Raw genomic sequence first — 14319 nt, 5'->3', positions numbered from 1 at the left:
CAGAATTCATCCGGCTGCTTCTGTCTTCATTCATGTCATCAATAAACAATAGTGACTGCCTCCACCATGTTTTACAGAGGATGTGGTATTCTTTGGATCATGAGCTGTTTCAAGCCTTCTCTATCCCATCATTCTGGTACAGGTTGATCTTCGTTTCATCTGTCCAAAGAATGCTGTTCCAGAACTGAGCGGCTTCTTTAGATGTTTGGCAAAGTCTAATCTGGCCTTTCTATTTTTGAGGCTGATAAATTATTTGCACCATGTGGTGAACACTCTGTATTTGCTCTCCTGAAGTCTTCTTTTTATGGTAGACTGAGGACTTATTCAGATGAACGTGTAATACACCTGTGTGACGGCCGTTGAAACAACGGCCGTCATACTGAACTATATAATTCAATGTGGCCGTTTACACGGCCGTTGTTTCAACGGACCGTGTGAAGAGTTGGTGAGAAAATAGGACATGTCCTATTTTTTCACGCATCACTCCATGGACACTAGTCTATGGGGGATGCGTGATATGGCATCCCACAGCGCAGGGCACGTCGGATATGAAAAACTGACGGTTTTCACGTCCGAGATGTGCAACGCCCGTGTGAATCAGGCCTTAGATACTGATACACCTACTTCCAAGAGAGTGTTCTTCACTTGGGTAGATGTTGTGATGGGGTTTTTCTTCACCATGGAAAGGATTCTGCGATCATCCACCACTGTTGTCCTCCGTGGACGTCCAGGCCTTTTGGAGTTCACGAGATCATCAGTGCGCTCGCTTTTTTCAAGAATGTGCCAAACTGTTGATTTGGCCTCTCCTAATATTTGTGCTATCTCTCTTTGATGGATTTCTTTCTTTTTTTTTCAGCCTAACGATGGTCTGTTTCACTTGCATTGAGAGCTCCTTTAACCTCATGTTTTGGGTTCACAGCAACAGCTTCCAAATGCAAATGCCACACCTGGAATCAACTCCAGACCTTTTACCTGCTTAATTGATGATGGATTGACGAGGGAATAGCCCATGCAGCTCATTAAATAGTTTTTGAGATAATTGTCCAATTACCGTTGGTCCCCTGAAAAAGAGGCAGCTACATATTAAAGAGCTGTAATTCCTAAACCCTTCCTCAAATTAGGATGTGAATACCCTCAAATTAAAGCTGAGTCTGCACTTTAAGCCCGTGTTGATTTACATAACTGTATATTCAATGTTTTGGTAAACATCTAAAATGCCAAAACTTGTCATTGTCCAAATAAATCTGGATCTAACTGTATGCGACTAGTTATACATTTAGCTTTTCACTTTTTCCATTGCGTTTAGACCATATCTGTTCAACTTTATTTCTGTTAAATGTGAGCACTATTAACCCTGAGATTTAACTATAACTTCTTCTCTTCTTAGCTTTAATGATATTCATGTTCCTGTCAGACTGGAAAGTGTCAAATTTGCTAGTCACTGTTTAATGAACCATCCTGACCTGGCTAAAGATCTGACAGGTAGGTCACTACTATGCTAATATGTTTATATTCTTATTTGAATGTCCTGTTAGCCAGGAGGTGAGCTGCCATTAATTTTAATTTCTCGTTAATGTCATTGAGGGATGCAGCACAATGGGTACAGGCCCTTGACACTCGGAGGCTGAGGCTAGGTAGTAATAAAGTGTTGGCTCTGCCCAAGCAGGCCGTTCACTTCCCACAGACTCTAGGCTAAAAACTAAATCGTACAGTGTCCGGAGGAAGCAGACAGAACCTTCTCAGGTCTGCTTCCACTTCTTTTTTTTAATTCTTTTTTTATTTCGATTTATTTAATTTTTTATAGCAGGGTTGTTGTCATCCTGGACTGCCAGTCTATCTAGTCCATCCCCTGAAGGTGCTAGGAAACCAGGCAGCCCTAACCCCTTTTCTGCTTACTCAGGTGGCATGCCAATAACCTCACTGTTGTGAGATACCGAAGAACTGACCATGCGTAATAGGGCATATGGGATTGATGAGGTGTGTGTGTGTGTGTGTGTGAACATAATTTGCTTTTTGAACTTCTATTTTCTGTGCATGATTATGGGGAAGTTTTGCGGGGAAATGTGTAGTTTTCAATAGTACTATTTTGGGGTACATAGGACTTATAGATTAATTTTTATTTAATTTTTTTTATGGGGGGAATGTGAGAAAAGAGAATTTTGCCGTTTTTTTTTCGACACCGTTCATCCGGCGGTTTAATTAATGAGTTAATTTTATTGTTCAAGTCGTTACGATCGCGGGGATACCATGTATGTGTTATTTGTTTTGACACTTTTACTAAATTAAACCACTTTTTGGGCAAAAAAAGTAGTTTTATTTGATTTTTCACTGTAATTTTTATTTGATTTTTTCTTTTCACAAACTTTATTTAACTGATTTACATTTTTTTTTTTCGTCCCACCAGGGGACTTCACTATGCGATCTGCTGATCGCATATATAATACTATGGTATACTTAGTATACCAAAGCATTATTGCCTGTCAGTGTAAAACTGACATGCAATCTATTAGGTCATGCCTACGGCATCGCCTAAAAGGCAGATGCTGAAGGCAGACCTGGGGGTCTTTGTTAGACCCCCGGCTGCCATGGAAACCCGACAGCGACCCGCGATTTCTTTGCGGGGGCGCCGATGCGGTGACAGAGGAAGCTCCCTCCGTCAAACACATTAGATGCCGCTGTCACTATTGACAGCGGCATTTAACGGGTTAAACTGCCGGAATCGGAGCGCGCTTCGATTCCGGCAGTTGCCAGGCTGTGTATAACAGCCGTGCTCCTGCCGCTGATCGCGTGGGTACAGTGTCAGTACCCGCGCCATCACAGGACGGATATATCCGTCCTCCTGCGCGAACTAGCAGCTGCAGAGGACGGATATATCCGTCCTTCGGCGTTAAGTGGTTAATGGACTTTACAATGCAGTCTTCTAATCGCTTCTAGAATGCTTTGGTGTAAAATTAACAGGCAATATATTAGGCCGTGCCTTTTCATAGCCTAATAGGCATATAGACTGTTAAGCACCTGGCTGCCATGACAACCATTGGCACCCCTTGGTCACCTTATTGGTGATGCCATTAAGTGTAACAGAGAGGGAGAACTCTCCCTGTTTATCCCCTTAGATGCTACTTTCAATAGCGACCGTGGCATCTAAGGCGTTTTCGGCTGGGAACAGCATTCTCTGAACCCGGTCATTGCAGCGAGATGTCAGCTGTATAGTACAGCTTCTGTGCCCGTGCCATCACTGTGATATAACTGGAGGTGTGGGAAGTTAGTCCTTACTGCAACGTACAGTTACGTAGTGGTGCACTAGGGATAAACAATAGGTAATTTTATGTTGGCACGTTCCCTTTAAAATGATATACAGGAAATGTTTTTTTTAAGATGCTTCCTACAATTTTATGCAAAAATTAGTGTTTGAATATATATGAATTAAAATTCATGGCCTAATTGCAAACTTAACTTTTTAGTACAGGTATATGCATGATCTAACCTGCGAGGAAACTCAAAAAAAAGTGTCCTGTATTAATGTTAATAACTTTATTGTGTGTATATAATATTTTGCCTCCTTTTATCTACATTGACACAAAGTTAAAAATCTCTGTGCAGAATTTCTGAAGGTGAGGTCACATGATCCTGAAGAAGCAATACGGCATGATGTTATTGTGACCATTATTACAGCTGGGAAGAAGGATCTCTGTCTTGTAAATGATCAGCTGCTCGGCTTTGTACGTGAGAGAACATTGGACAAGAGGGTAAGAAATAAAGCAGTTGTAGAAACCTAGAAGATTGACCGCAGAGAAACGAATACCAGATTTGGCCACCTTGTTCTTTTCTTATTAAAAATACTTCCCTCCTGAACATTTAACCCTTCAACATATTTAAAGGTTTTGATCGTGTCCTCCATTTCGCTTGTTTCCACAGGGCTTTACAAATTAGGTTCTTTAACCCCTTCCCGCTTCAGCCACTTCTGACCTTCCTGACAGCCTAATTTTTCAAATCTGACGTGTCACTTTATGTGGTAATAACTTTGGAATGCTTTTACCTATCCAAGCGATTCTGAGATTGCGGGATGGCTATGGTTGCTATGGCTGCCTGGGGGCCTAATGAAGGCCCCCAGGTTCCGCCATCTTTCTGCTCCTATTAAGTGCTGCCTCCAGCAGGGCTTAATAGTTGCCTGTCAGAATCACGATATACTGCAATACATTAGTATTGCAGTATATAGTGCAAGCGTTCTAGCGATCGCTGGTTGAAGTCCCCTAGGGGGACTAATAAAAAAAGTAAAAGTTAGTAAAATAAAGTTGTTTTTTATGTAAAAATAAAAAAATAAAAACATTTTTCCCCTAGAGCATAAAAAAATAAACACAATTGGTATCGCCACATCCGTAAAAGTCTGAACTATTACAATATATCATTATTTAACCCCCACGGTGCACGCCGTAAAGAATAAATTGTAAACGCTAGAATCTATTTTTTGGTCACCTCATCTCCCACATAAAAAGGGATAATAACGTCGCATGTACCCCAAAATGGTATCATTAAAAACTACAGCTTATCCCGCAAAAAATAAGCCCTCATACCACTTAATCGACGGAAAAATAAAAACTTATGGCTCTCAGAATTTGGCGACACAAAATAAATTTTCTTTTTTACACTTAAGTTTTTACTTGTAAAAGTAGTAAAATATAGAAAAAACTATATAGGTAAAATATAGAAAAAACTATATAGATTTGGTATCGTCGTAATCGTATTGACCCACAGAATAAAGTTAACATGTTGTTTTAATTGCACAGTGAATTCCGTAAAAACGAAGTGCAAAAAACAATGGAGGAATCGCTGTTTTTTTTAAAAAAAATTTTTACCGCACAAATAATTTTTCCTCAGTTTCCTAGTGCATTATATGGCACGATAAATGGTCCTACGAAAAACTACAACTCGTCCCGCAAAAATCAAGCCCTCATAGGACAATATCGACCGAAAAATAAGTGTTATGGCTTTTAGAAGGTGGGGAGGAAAAAACAAAAATGAAAATCTGAAAACATGGCTGTGGCGGGAAGGGGTTAAATTAGTGGTAAAATTTGGTCGATACATGACGTATTTAATTGTGAAAAACATGAAAAATTAGCAATTTTTTTTTATATGTATCTGCTTGTAAGACAGATAGTAATACCACACAAAAATAGTGACTAGTTCACATCCCCCGTATGTCTACTTTAGATTGACATCGTTTTTTGAACATCCTTTTTATTTTTCTAGGACGTTACAAGACTTAGAACTTTAGCAGCAATTTCTCACATTTTCAAGAAAATTTCAAAAGGCGATTTTTACAGCGACCAGTTTAGTTGTGAAGTGGCTTTGAGGGGCCTATACAATACAAACCCCCATAAGTCACCCAATTTTATAAACTGCACCCCTCAAAGCATTCAAAACAGCATTTAGAAAGTTTATTAACCCTTTAGGAAATTCATATTTAATTTAAAAAAAATCTAACACTGGTTTTACCAGAGAAATGCAACTCCATATTTATTGCGCGGATTAATCCCACGTGGCCCTAGTGTTCTAATGTACTCAAACACAGGCCTCAGAAGCAAAGGAGCACCTACTGGATTTTGGGGCCTTCTTTTTATTAGAATATATTTTAGGCACCATGTCCGGTTTGAAGGGGTCTTGTGATACCAAAACAAAGGAAACACCCCCAAAAAGACCTAATTTTGGAAACTACACCCCACAAGGAATTAATCTGGGTGTAGTGAGCATTATGACCGCACAGGTGTTTCATAGATTTTATTAGAATTTGGATGTGAAAATGAAAAATTACATTTTTTTTTCCAATAAGGATGTAGTTTTAGCTAATAAAAAACAAACAACAATGTTTCCAAGGAATAAAGAAAAAGCCCCCTAACATTTGTAAAGCATATGTGGTCATAAACTGCTGTTTGGGCACATGGCGCGGATCAGAAGAGAAGGAGCGCCATTTGGCTTTTGTAGGACAGATTTTGCTAGATTGGTTTCTTGGCACCATGTCGCTTTTGCAAAGCCCCTAAGGTACCAGTATAGTGGAAACAACCCAAAATCGACTCCATTTACTAAATTACACCCCCTTGAGGAATAAATCTAGGGGTGTAGTGAGCATTTTGACCCCACAGGTGTTTCATAGATTTTATTAGAATTGGGCAGTGAAAATAAATAAAATCCTTTATTCTTCAATAAGATGTAGCTTTAGCTCCAAAATTTTTCATTTTCTAAACCAATAAAAGGAGAAAAAGCATCCCAACATTTGTCAAGCAATTTCTCCCGAGTACGGAAATACCCTATATGTGGTCATAAACTGCTGTTTGGGCACACAGTAGGGCTCAGAAGGGAAATTTTTGCTAGATTGGGTTCTGGTCGCTATGTCGCATTTGTAAAGCCCCTGTGGAACCAGAACAGTGGAAATCCCCCAGAAGTGACCCCATTTTGGAGCCTTGCAGAGTGAAAATGTGAATTTTTCCATAGATCTGCCAATATGTGGTGCCCAGTTTGTGCCACCATAACAAAACAGCTCTCTAATTATAATGCTGTGTGTCCCGGTTTTAGAAACACCCTACATGTGACCATAATCTTTCGCCTGGACATTCGACCAGGCTCAGGAGTGAAAGAGTACCATGCGAAGTTGAGGCCTAATTTGGCGACTGACACCGTATTGGTTCACAATTGCAGGTCTCTGATGTGAAATAAAAGAAACCCCTGAGAAGTGACCCCATTTTTTGAAACCACACCCCTCAAGGCATGTATTAAGGGGTGTAGTGAGCATTTTCACACCGCAGGTCTTTTCCATAAATGAATGCACTGTGGATGGTGCAAAGTAAAAATTAAAATTTTTCCCTAGATATGCCAATTCAGTGGCAAATATGTAGTGCCCAGCTTATGCCACTGGAGAGACACACCAAAAATTGTTAAAAGGGTTCTCCCAGGTATGGCGATGCCATATATGTGGAAGTAAACTGCTGTATGGGCACGCTGTAGGGTTGAGAAGGGAGGGAGCGCCATTTGGCTTTTAGAGTGTGGATTTTGCTTGGTAGTAGTTTTGTTTAGAGTTTTACTGGTATTTTAACCCTTTCAGGACCAGACAAATTTTCATTTTTATGCTTTTGTTTTTTCCTCCCCGTCTTCAAAAGGTCATAACTCTTTCTTTGACACAGCCATATGAGGGCTTAATTTTTACGGGACAAATTGCACTTTCTGATTATTTAATACTATATGTGATGTACTGGGAAGCTGGGAAAAAAATTCAGAATGGGGCGGAATTGGAAAAAAACAGCAGTTCCGCCATTTTCTTATGGGTTTCGTTTTTACTGTGTTCACTCTACGGTGAAAATGACACATTACCTTTATACTGCGGGTCGGTACGATCATGGTGATACCAAATTTATCTAGTTTGTGTTATGTTTTTAGTACCTTTTAAAAAAAAAAATAATTAAACGTTTAAAAGAAACTAGACAATGTTTGCCTCGCCATATAGTGACCCCCATAACTTGTTTTTTTATATTGCTGTGTAAGGCGTCTTTGTACGTGGAAAGATGTAGTTTTTCTTAACCGTTTTGAGGAACGTGGCATTTCGATCACTTTTTTTTATAATTTTTTTTTTTGAGAGGTTGAAGTGGCAAAAAAAACTGATTTCGGCCATTTTTACTTTTTTTCCCGCTATGACGTTCACCGTGTTGGATAAATATTTTTATAGTTTGGGTATTTACATTTTTTTTTTTTATATACTTTTATTTAGACCCGCTAGGGGACTTGAACCTGTGATCATTTGATCGATTACACCGTAGACTGCAATATCACAGCAATTTCTCTTATTTTCAAGAAAAATTTCAAAGCAGTTTTTTTTTTTTTTAGGTACCAGTTCAGTATTGAAGTGGCTTTGAGGGGCCTATAAAACCCCCATAAAACACCCCTTTTTATAACCTCTAACCATCAAAGTATTCAAAATAGCATTTAGAATGTTTCTTAACCCTTTAGGCGTTCCACAGGAATTAAAGCAAAGTAGAAGTGAAATTTGCAAATTTCATTTTTCATGCAGAAATTCAATTTTAATCAATTTTTTTTTCAGCAACACAGAAGGTTTTAAAAGAGAAACGCAACTAATATTTAAACATATTTATTGCCCAGATTCTGCAGTTTTTAGAATTGTCCCACATGTGGCCCTAGTGTGATAATGGACTGATGCACAGGCCTCAAGCAAAGGAGCTCCTAGAGGATTTTGGGGCCCCCTTTTTTTTTTTTTTTTTTCTTAGAATATATTTTAGGCACCATGGCAGGTTTGAAAAGGTCTGTGGTGCTAAAATGTAGAAAACAACCCTAAAAAGAACTAATTTTGGAAACTGCACCCTTCAAGGAATTAATTTGTGGCTATTGTGACCATTTTGACCCCCCCAGCTTTTTCACAGAATGTATTTGAATTGGGCTGTTAAAGAAAAAAAACTGAATAATGTGGCATTTTTGCACACTTTTTTTTTTTTTTAATTTCTCCTGAGGTGCGGCCATATCCCATTTGTTGTGATAAACTGCGCTTTGGGCCCATTTTGGAAAGTACACCCCTTAAGGCATTGCAGTGCAGTGAGTATTTTGATCCAAACGGTGTTTTTTTACTTGACAATAATGTGCAGTGGATTTTCTACGGATATAACATTTTAGTGCACAATATGCACGTGCCACTGAAGACAAATATCTCATAAGCTGTTAAGCGGGTTCTCCCGAGTATGGCGATGCCATATATGAAGACGTAAACTGCTGTTTGGGCACACTGTAGGGCTCAGAGGGGAGGGAGTGCCAACTTGGCTTTTGGAGCGTGGATTTTGCTTGGTAGTATTTCCGTTTGGGGTTTTACTGGTGTTTCCGCTTATAATGTGGGGGCATATCTAAACTGTGTGTAGTACATCAGGGTATAATTAGCGAGTATAATAATGCGGTAAATAAATAATAATCTGCAGATATGTGGCCAGTGTCGCACTGATAAATGGTGCCAGATCTTATCCGCTTTTGGAACACATTCTGCACCTTTTGTGTTGCCATATTTTTTTCCACCCGAGCTGTGTGAAGATTTATTTTTTTGCGGGACAATCTTTAGTTTTCATTGGTACCAATTTGGGGTGCATGCGACTTTTTGATTTCTTTTTATTCCATTTTTTTGGGAGGTGGTGACCAAAAAATAGCGATTTATGGTTTATTATTTTTATGGCATTCACCGCGCGTGATAAATAACAAAATACTTTTATAGTTCAGGCTGTTACGGACGTGGCGATGCTAATTATGTATAGTTTAGAATTGTTTTTAATAATAAAAGACTTTGCGGGAAAAGGCTATTTTTTTATTTTTTTATTTTTTACACTTTTTATTACTTTAAAACTTTTTTTATTTTTAAACAACCTTTTTTTAAACTTTTTATTTTATCCCAATAGAGGACTTGAAGGCCGGAAGCCCTGAATGCTATTCTTATACTCTGCACTACATGCGTTCTAACCCCTTAGAAGCCACTATCAGTCCCTGCACGTTTAGCTGTGTTATCCTGCTATCAGAAGCGTCAGTTATCACAGCCAGATGCATAACTACCGCAGCATGAGGGGGCCTGTGTCGCCCGCCGGCACGGGCCCCCACCATGGCGGGAGGCTCCGCTAGAAGCCGCTATGGCTGCTACAGCGGGACACCACTAAACACTACGGCAGAGCAGGGCGGTATCTCCCTGCTCTGCCATTAAACAAAAGACATGTATCCCCTATCCACAGGATAGGGGATACATGTGTGATCGCTGGCATTGATGGGGAGAACGGGGGACCGAGAGTCCCCTGAAGTTCTCCATCACAAACCTCGGACTTCCGGGGTCTGTGTCAACAGCTCCGTAGAAATGAATGGAGGGGGCTGTATAGCGTTCCCTACAGGGGCGGGCTGTATAGCGTTACCTACAGGGGCGGGCTGTATAGCGTTCCCTACAGGGGCGGGCTGTATAGCGTTCCCTACAGGGGCGGGCTGTATAGCGTTCCCTACAGGGGCGGGCTGTATAGCGTTACCTACAGGGGGGGGCTGTATAGCGTTACCTACAGGGGGGCTGTATAGCGTTACCTACAGGGGGCTGTATGGCGTTATCTACAGGGGGGGCTGTATAGCGTTACCTACAGGGGCGGCTGTATAGCGTTACCTACAGGGGGGCTGTATAGCGTTACCTACAGGGGGGCTGTATAGCGTTACCCATAGGGGGGCTGTATAGCGTTAGCACCATACAGCCCCCTCTAGATAACGCCATACAGTCCCCCCTGTATGTAACGCTATACAGCCCCCCCTGTATGTAACGCTATACAGCCCCCCCTGTATGTAACTCTATACAGCCCCCCCTGTATGTAACGCTATACAGCCCCCCCTGTATGTAACGCTATACAGCCCCCCTGTATGTAACGCTATACAGCCCCCCCTGTATGTAACGCTATACAGCCCCCCCTGTATGTAACGCTATACAGCCCCCCCTGTATGTAACGCTATACAGCCCCCCCTGTATGTAACGCTATACAGCCCCCCCCTGTATGTAACGCTATACAGCCCCCCCTGTATGTAACGCTATACAGCCCCCCCTGTATGTAACGCTATACAGCCCCCCCCTGTATGTAACGCTATACAGCCCCCCCCTGTATGTAACGCTATACAGCCCCCCTGTATGTAACGCTATACAGCCCCCCTGTATGTAACGCTATACAGCCCCCCCTGTATGTAACGCTATACAGCCCCCCCTGTATGTAACGCTATACAACCCCCCCCTGTATGTAACGCTATACAACCCCCCCCCCCCGTGGATAACGCCACACAGCCCCCCTGTGGATAACGCCACACAGCCCCCCTGTGGATAACGCCACACAGCCCCCCTGTGGATAACGCCACACAGCCCCCCTGTGGATAACGCCACACAGCCCCCCTGTGGATAACGCCACACAGCCCCCCTGTGGATAACGCCACACAGCCCCCCTGTGGATAACGCCACACAGCCCCCCTGTGGATAACGCCATACAGCCCCCCCTAGATATGTACAAAGGGGGCTGTATGGCGTTATCTACAGGGGGGCTGTATGCGCGACCTACAGGGGGGGGGGGGGCTGTATGGCGTGATCTACATGGGGGGCTGTAAAAAAGGCACTATCTACAAGGGGGGGTTGTGTGACACCCAGGGGAGGGGGGGGGCCCAGTCAAAAGTTTGCTATGGGGCCCAGTCTTTCCTAGTTACGCCCCTGATCACAGCTCAAGGAAACGCCAAGGCAAAATAGAGCTGTATTTTCCCCCATGACGTACCATTACCTCACTGAGCGCGAACGACGCACTCAGCATGACGGAATAGTACGTCAAGGAGCGGGAAGGGGTTAATTTAACATCACCAGCCTTATTCTTAAAGGGGTTATCCACTTTACAGAAATTATATGTCAATGACATTGTCAAACTTAATCTACTCAATGATCATGTGTGCGAAATCGCTCGGTTTGGCGACGCTGTTCAGTGATGAATCCTATTCTAATCATGTGCCACTATCCCTTTATATCTAGCATCCAGGAAACTATTGATCACTCATCAGGTGATATTCTCCAGATTCCACTTGCCCCCTTACCAAACATCAAATGACGTGACTTTTCATCCACCGTCTGAAACGCCCCAATAATGAAGCGGCACATATCATGTGACACTTTCTTCTCCGCTTCCACATATCGATGAGTCACCGGTCAAGTGACGTTTTTCGCAACTCGAATGAACTCCCCCCGTATTGTGACTTCACAGGAGGAGTTAACAGGACCATTCTAAGACCAATAACGCATTTGTGGTAGCAATATTTTGTTTAGACATATCAATTTACATATCTGGTTGTCTAAACGGTGTTTAAACTATTGCCTACTTATTACTACTGCTCAAATAAGGAGTGCTTCTAATTATTGGTCTTCTAGGGGAGGGATGACCGGTGGGCTACGGTGGGAGGGAATCCTAGAGCAACGGGGTGGAGACATGACCGGAGGGATAGTCTTCAAGGAGCTAGACAAAATCAATAGGCGGCCACCGGAAGTAACACATGGGAAATGACAAAAAAAAAATCGATCGAGACTGGGGATGTGTAGTGAGGTTTATTATTATGATGATGACAGTTTTTTTTTTTTGTTTTTTTTTTTTCTCCTCCTGAAGGTGGATAACCGCTTTAAGAACCTCCACTGTTTTTGTAGCTAATCTTTTAGTAGATGAGGTCTCCAGAACTGTATACAGTATTTCAAATGTGGTCTCACAAGAGCTTATGGGGATCAAAATATCCCCCTTTCTACTGGTTATGCCAGCACAATGCTAAACATTGTCTGTGTACCTTCATGCCTCCACACATTTTTATTGGACTATTTCAGTATTTACAGATCACTGTACAATATTTGGCTATAATTTATAATAATGTGCATTGCTCCTTCTGTGCCTATAGTGGAGAGTCAGGAAAGAAGCTATGATGGGCCTCGCTCAGCTGTACAAAAAATATTGTCTGCATGCTGAAGCTGGGAAGGAAGCTGCCGACAAAGTCAACTGGATAAAGGATAAACTTTTACATATATATTACCAAAACAGCATTGATGACAAGTAAGTATTTTTTTCCCACTTTCCATTGACTGAACTGTTCTCATAGTAAATAGAGTGTGTCCTTGTGCTATAAGAATAGTGTTTCTTTTTCCCTATCTTGTAATTCATTCTTCCAGATATCTGGTCGGTCATATTTAACTTTTTTCTTTCTGCCAGGTTACTTGTAGAGAAAATTTTTGCCCAGTTTCTTGTACCTCACAATCTTGAAACAGAAGAAAGAATGAAATGTCTCTATTATTTGTATGCTAGTCTGGATCCAAATGCTGTGAAGTAAGTATATTCTGTTACAGTGGTGTTTGTACCAGAAGTTTAGATTAGACCTTGTGGGTCTAGCCTTATTAGTGTCTACCCAAAAAGTAACACACAGTTAAGTCCTCTAGAAAGCATGTGATGTAGTCATGATATGGTTTCACATGAGGATGAATTTGTCAATAGCTTTTCGCTGCCGGAAGCAGAAGGCTCCGTACACTGTATAGCGGCTGTGCTGGGTTACTGCAGCTCCATTCCTATTCACTTGAATAGGGGCAGAGCTGCTGTACTGCAGCATGGCCGATGTACAGCGGTCAGAGCCACCTTCTTCTGTCACCAATAGCATAGCTTCTGGCTGTCTCCAGGATAGGTCATCAGTATGATAAAACAGACTCCAACCTGGATACCCCATGTTAAATAGCAGATGTGTTTATGCACTCTATAAGGGCCCATGCACACGACCGTTGTGGTGTGCATGGCCCGTGATTTGCGGCTCGGATGGCCGCGTAGTGTCCTCCGCGGGCTGTCCCCTAATCACGGGGCGTGAACGTTCATTTCAATGAGCCCGGACCGCAAAATGCGGCCATAAAAAGACTTGTCTTATCTTTTTGTGGTCCAGGCTCCCGGGCAATGCATGGACCATGTAAACTATGGTCGTGTGTATGGGCCCATAAAAATGAGTGGGACTGCAATTCACCCGCAGATTTGCGGGTGAATTGCAGCCGCAAAAACATGTTTGTGTGCATGAGGCCTAAGGCCCCATGCACACGGCCGTACCCGTAATCGCGGCCTGTGATTGCGGGCACGGCCAGCCGCCAGCATTTTTGGGCTGTGGTCCTGCACAAAGTATGGGAGCATGGCCCGTAAAAGTCAAAAGAACAGACGTGTTCCATCATTTTTGGAACATTTCTATGGCACGGACACCCATCCGTAGCGATACGGAAAGGGGTCCGCGACCAATAGAACTGAATGGGTCCGCAATTACGGACAATTTTTACTGTGGTGTGCATGGGGGCCTAAACAAGAAGCTGCAAATCAGGATAGTAGAGCTCATTTAAATCAACAAATATTTTGTGGCATGTTAGGCTGGGGATACTTAGACTTTTTTTTTTTTTCTTTTGTGCAATTTACTAATTTTAACTAGCGAGCTACTGCTGCAGTCAAGAGATTTGCACTTGTTGAACTCACAGTATTCCTCCAGGCTGCAGCTGTTGTCCAATTGATATCGGCATTTCTGTTCCTTATTTTGTTCCTGGTTTCCTTTATACACAGGGCGCTAAATGAAATGTGGAAATGTCAGAATATGCTAAGAAGTCACGTTCGGGAGTTACTAGATCTACACAAGCAGCAGTCAGTAAGTTTGTCTTATCCTTTCCTACATATACATATCCTAAAGAACTGCTGCACCCACACACCAAAAACAAAATGCTTCGTTACTTTTTGGGGCTTCTGAATGTTTTATCCG

At 42.0% G+C, this 14319-nt stretch overlaps 1 protein-coding gene across 3 annotated transcripts in view; it reads left to right on the top strand.

The window, feature by feature from the left end:
- Positions 1-14319, top strand: part of PDS5A (PDS5 cohesin associated factor A) — a 153161-nt gene that overhangs the window by 95120 nt on the left and 43722 nt on the right. For all 3 annotated transcript variants that reach the window (XM_075859341.1, XM_075859335.1, XM_075859328.1), the window contains exons 10-14: positions 1388-1482; positions 3601-3746; positions 12454-12605; positions 12762-12875; positions 14127-14208. In XM_075859341.1, the coding sequence (XP_075715456.1) occupies positions 1388-1482; positions 3601-3746; positions 12454-12605; positions 12762-12875; positions 14127-14208 (589 nt within the window). The remainder of the gene's footprint in view (positions 1-1387; positions 1483-3600; positions 3747-12453; positions 12606-12761; positions 12876-14126; positions 14209-14319) is intronic.

This window comes from Rhinoderma darwinii, chromosome 1 (genome assembly GCF_050947455.1).
Source record: "Rhinoderma darwinii isolate aRhiDar2 chromosome 1, aRhiDar2.hap1, whole genome shotgun sequence".
Classification (NCBI taxonomy): domain Eukaryota; kingdom Metazoa; phylum Chordata; class Amphibia; order Anura; family Rhinodermatidae; genus Rhinoderma; species Rhinoderma darwinii.
Note: the sequence above shows the minus strand (reverse complement) of the source record. Positions and strands in the feature narration are given on the sequence as shown.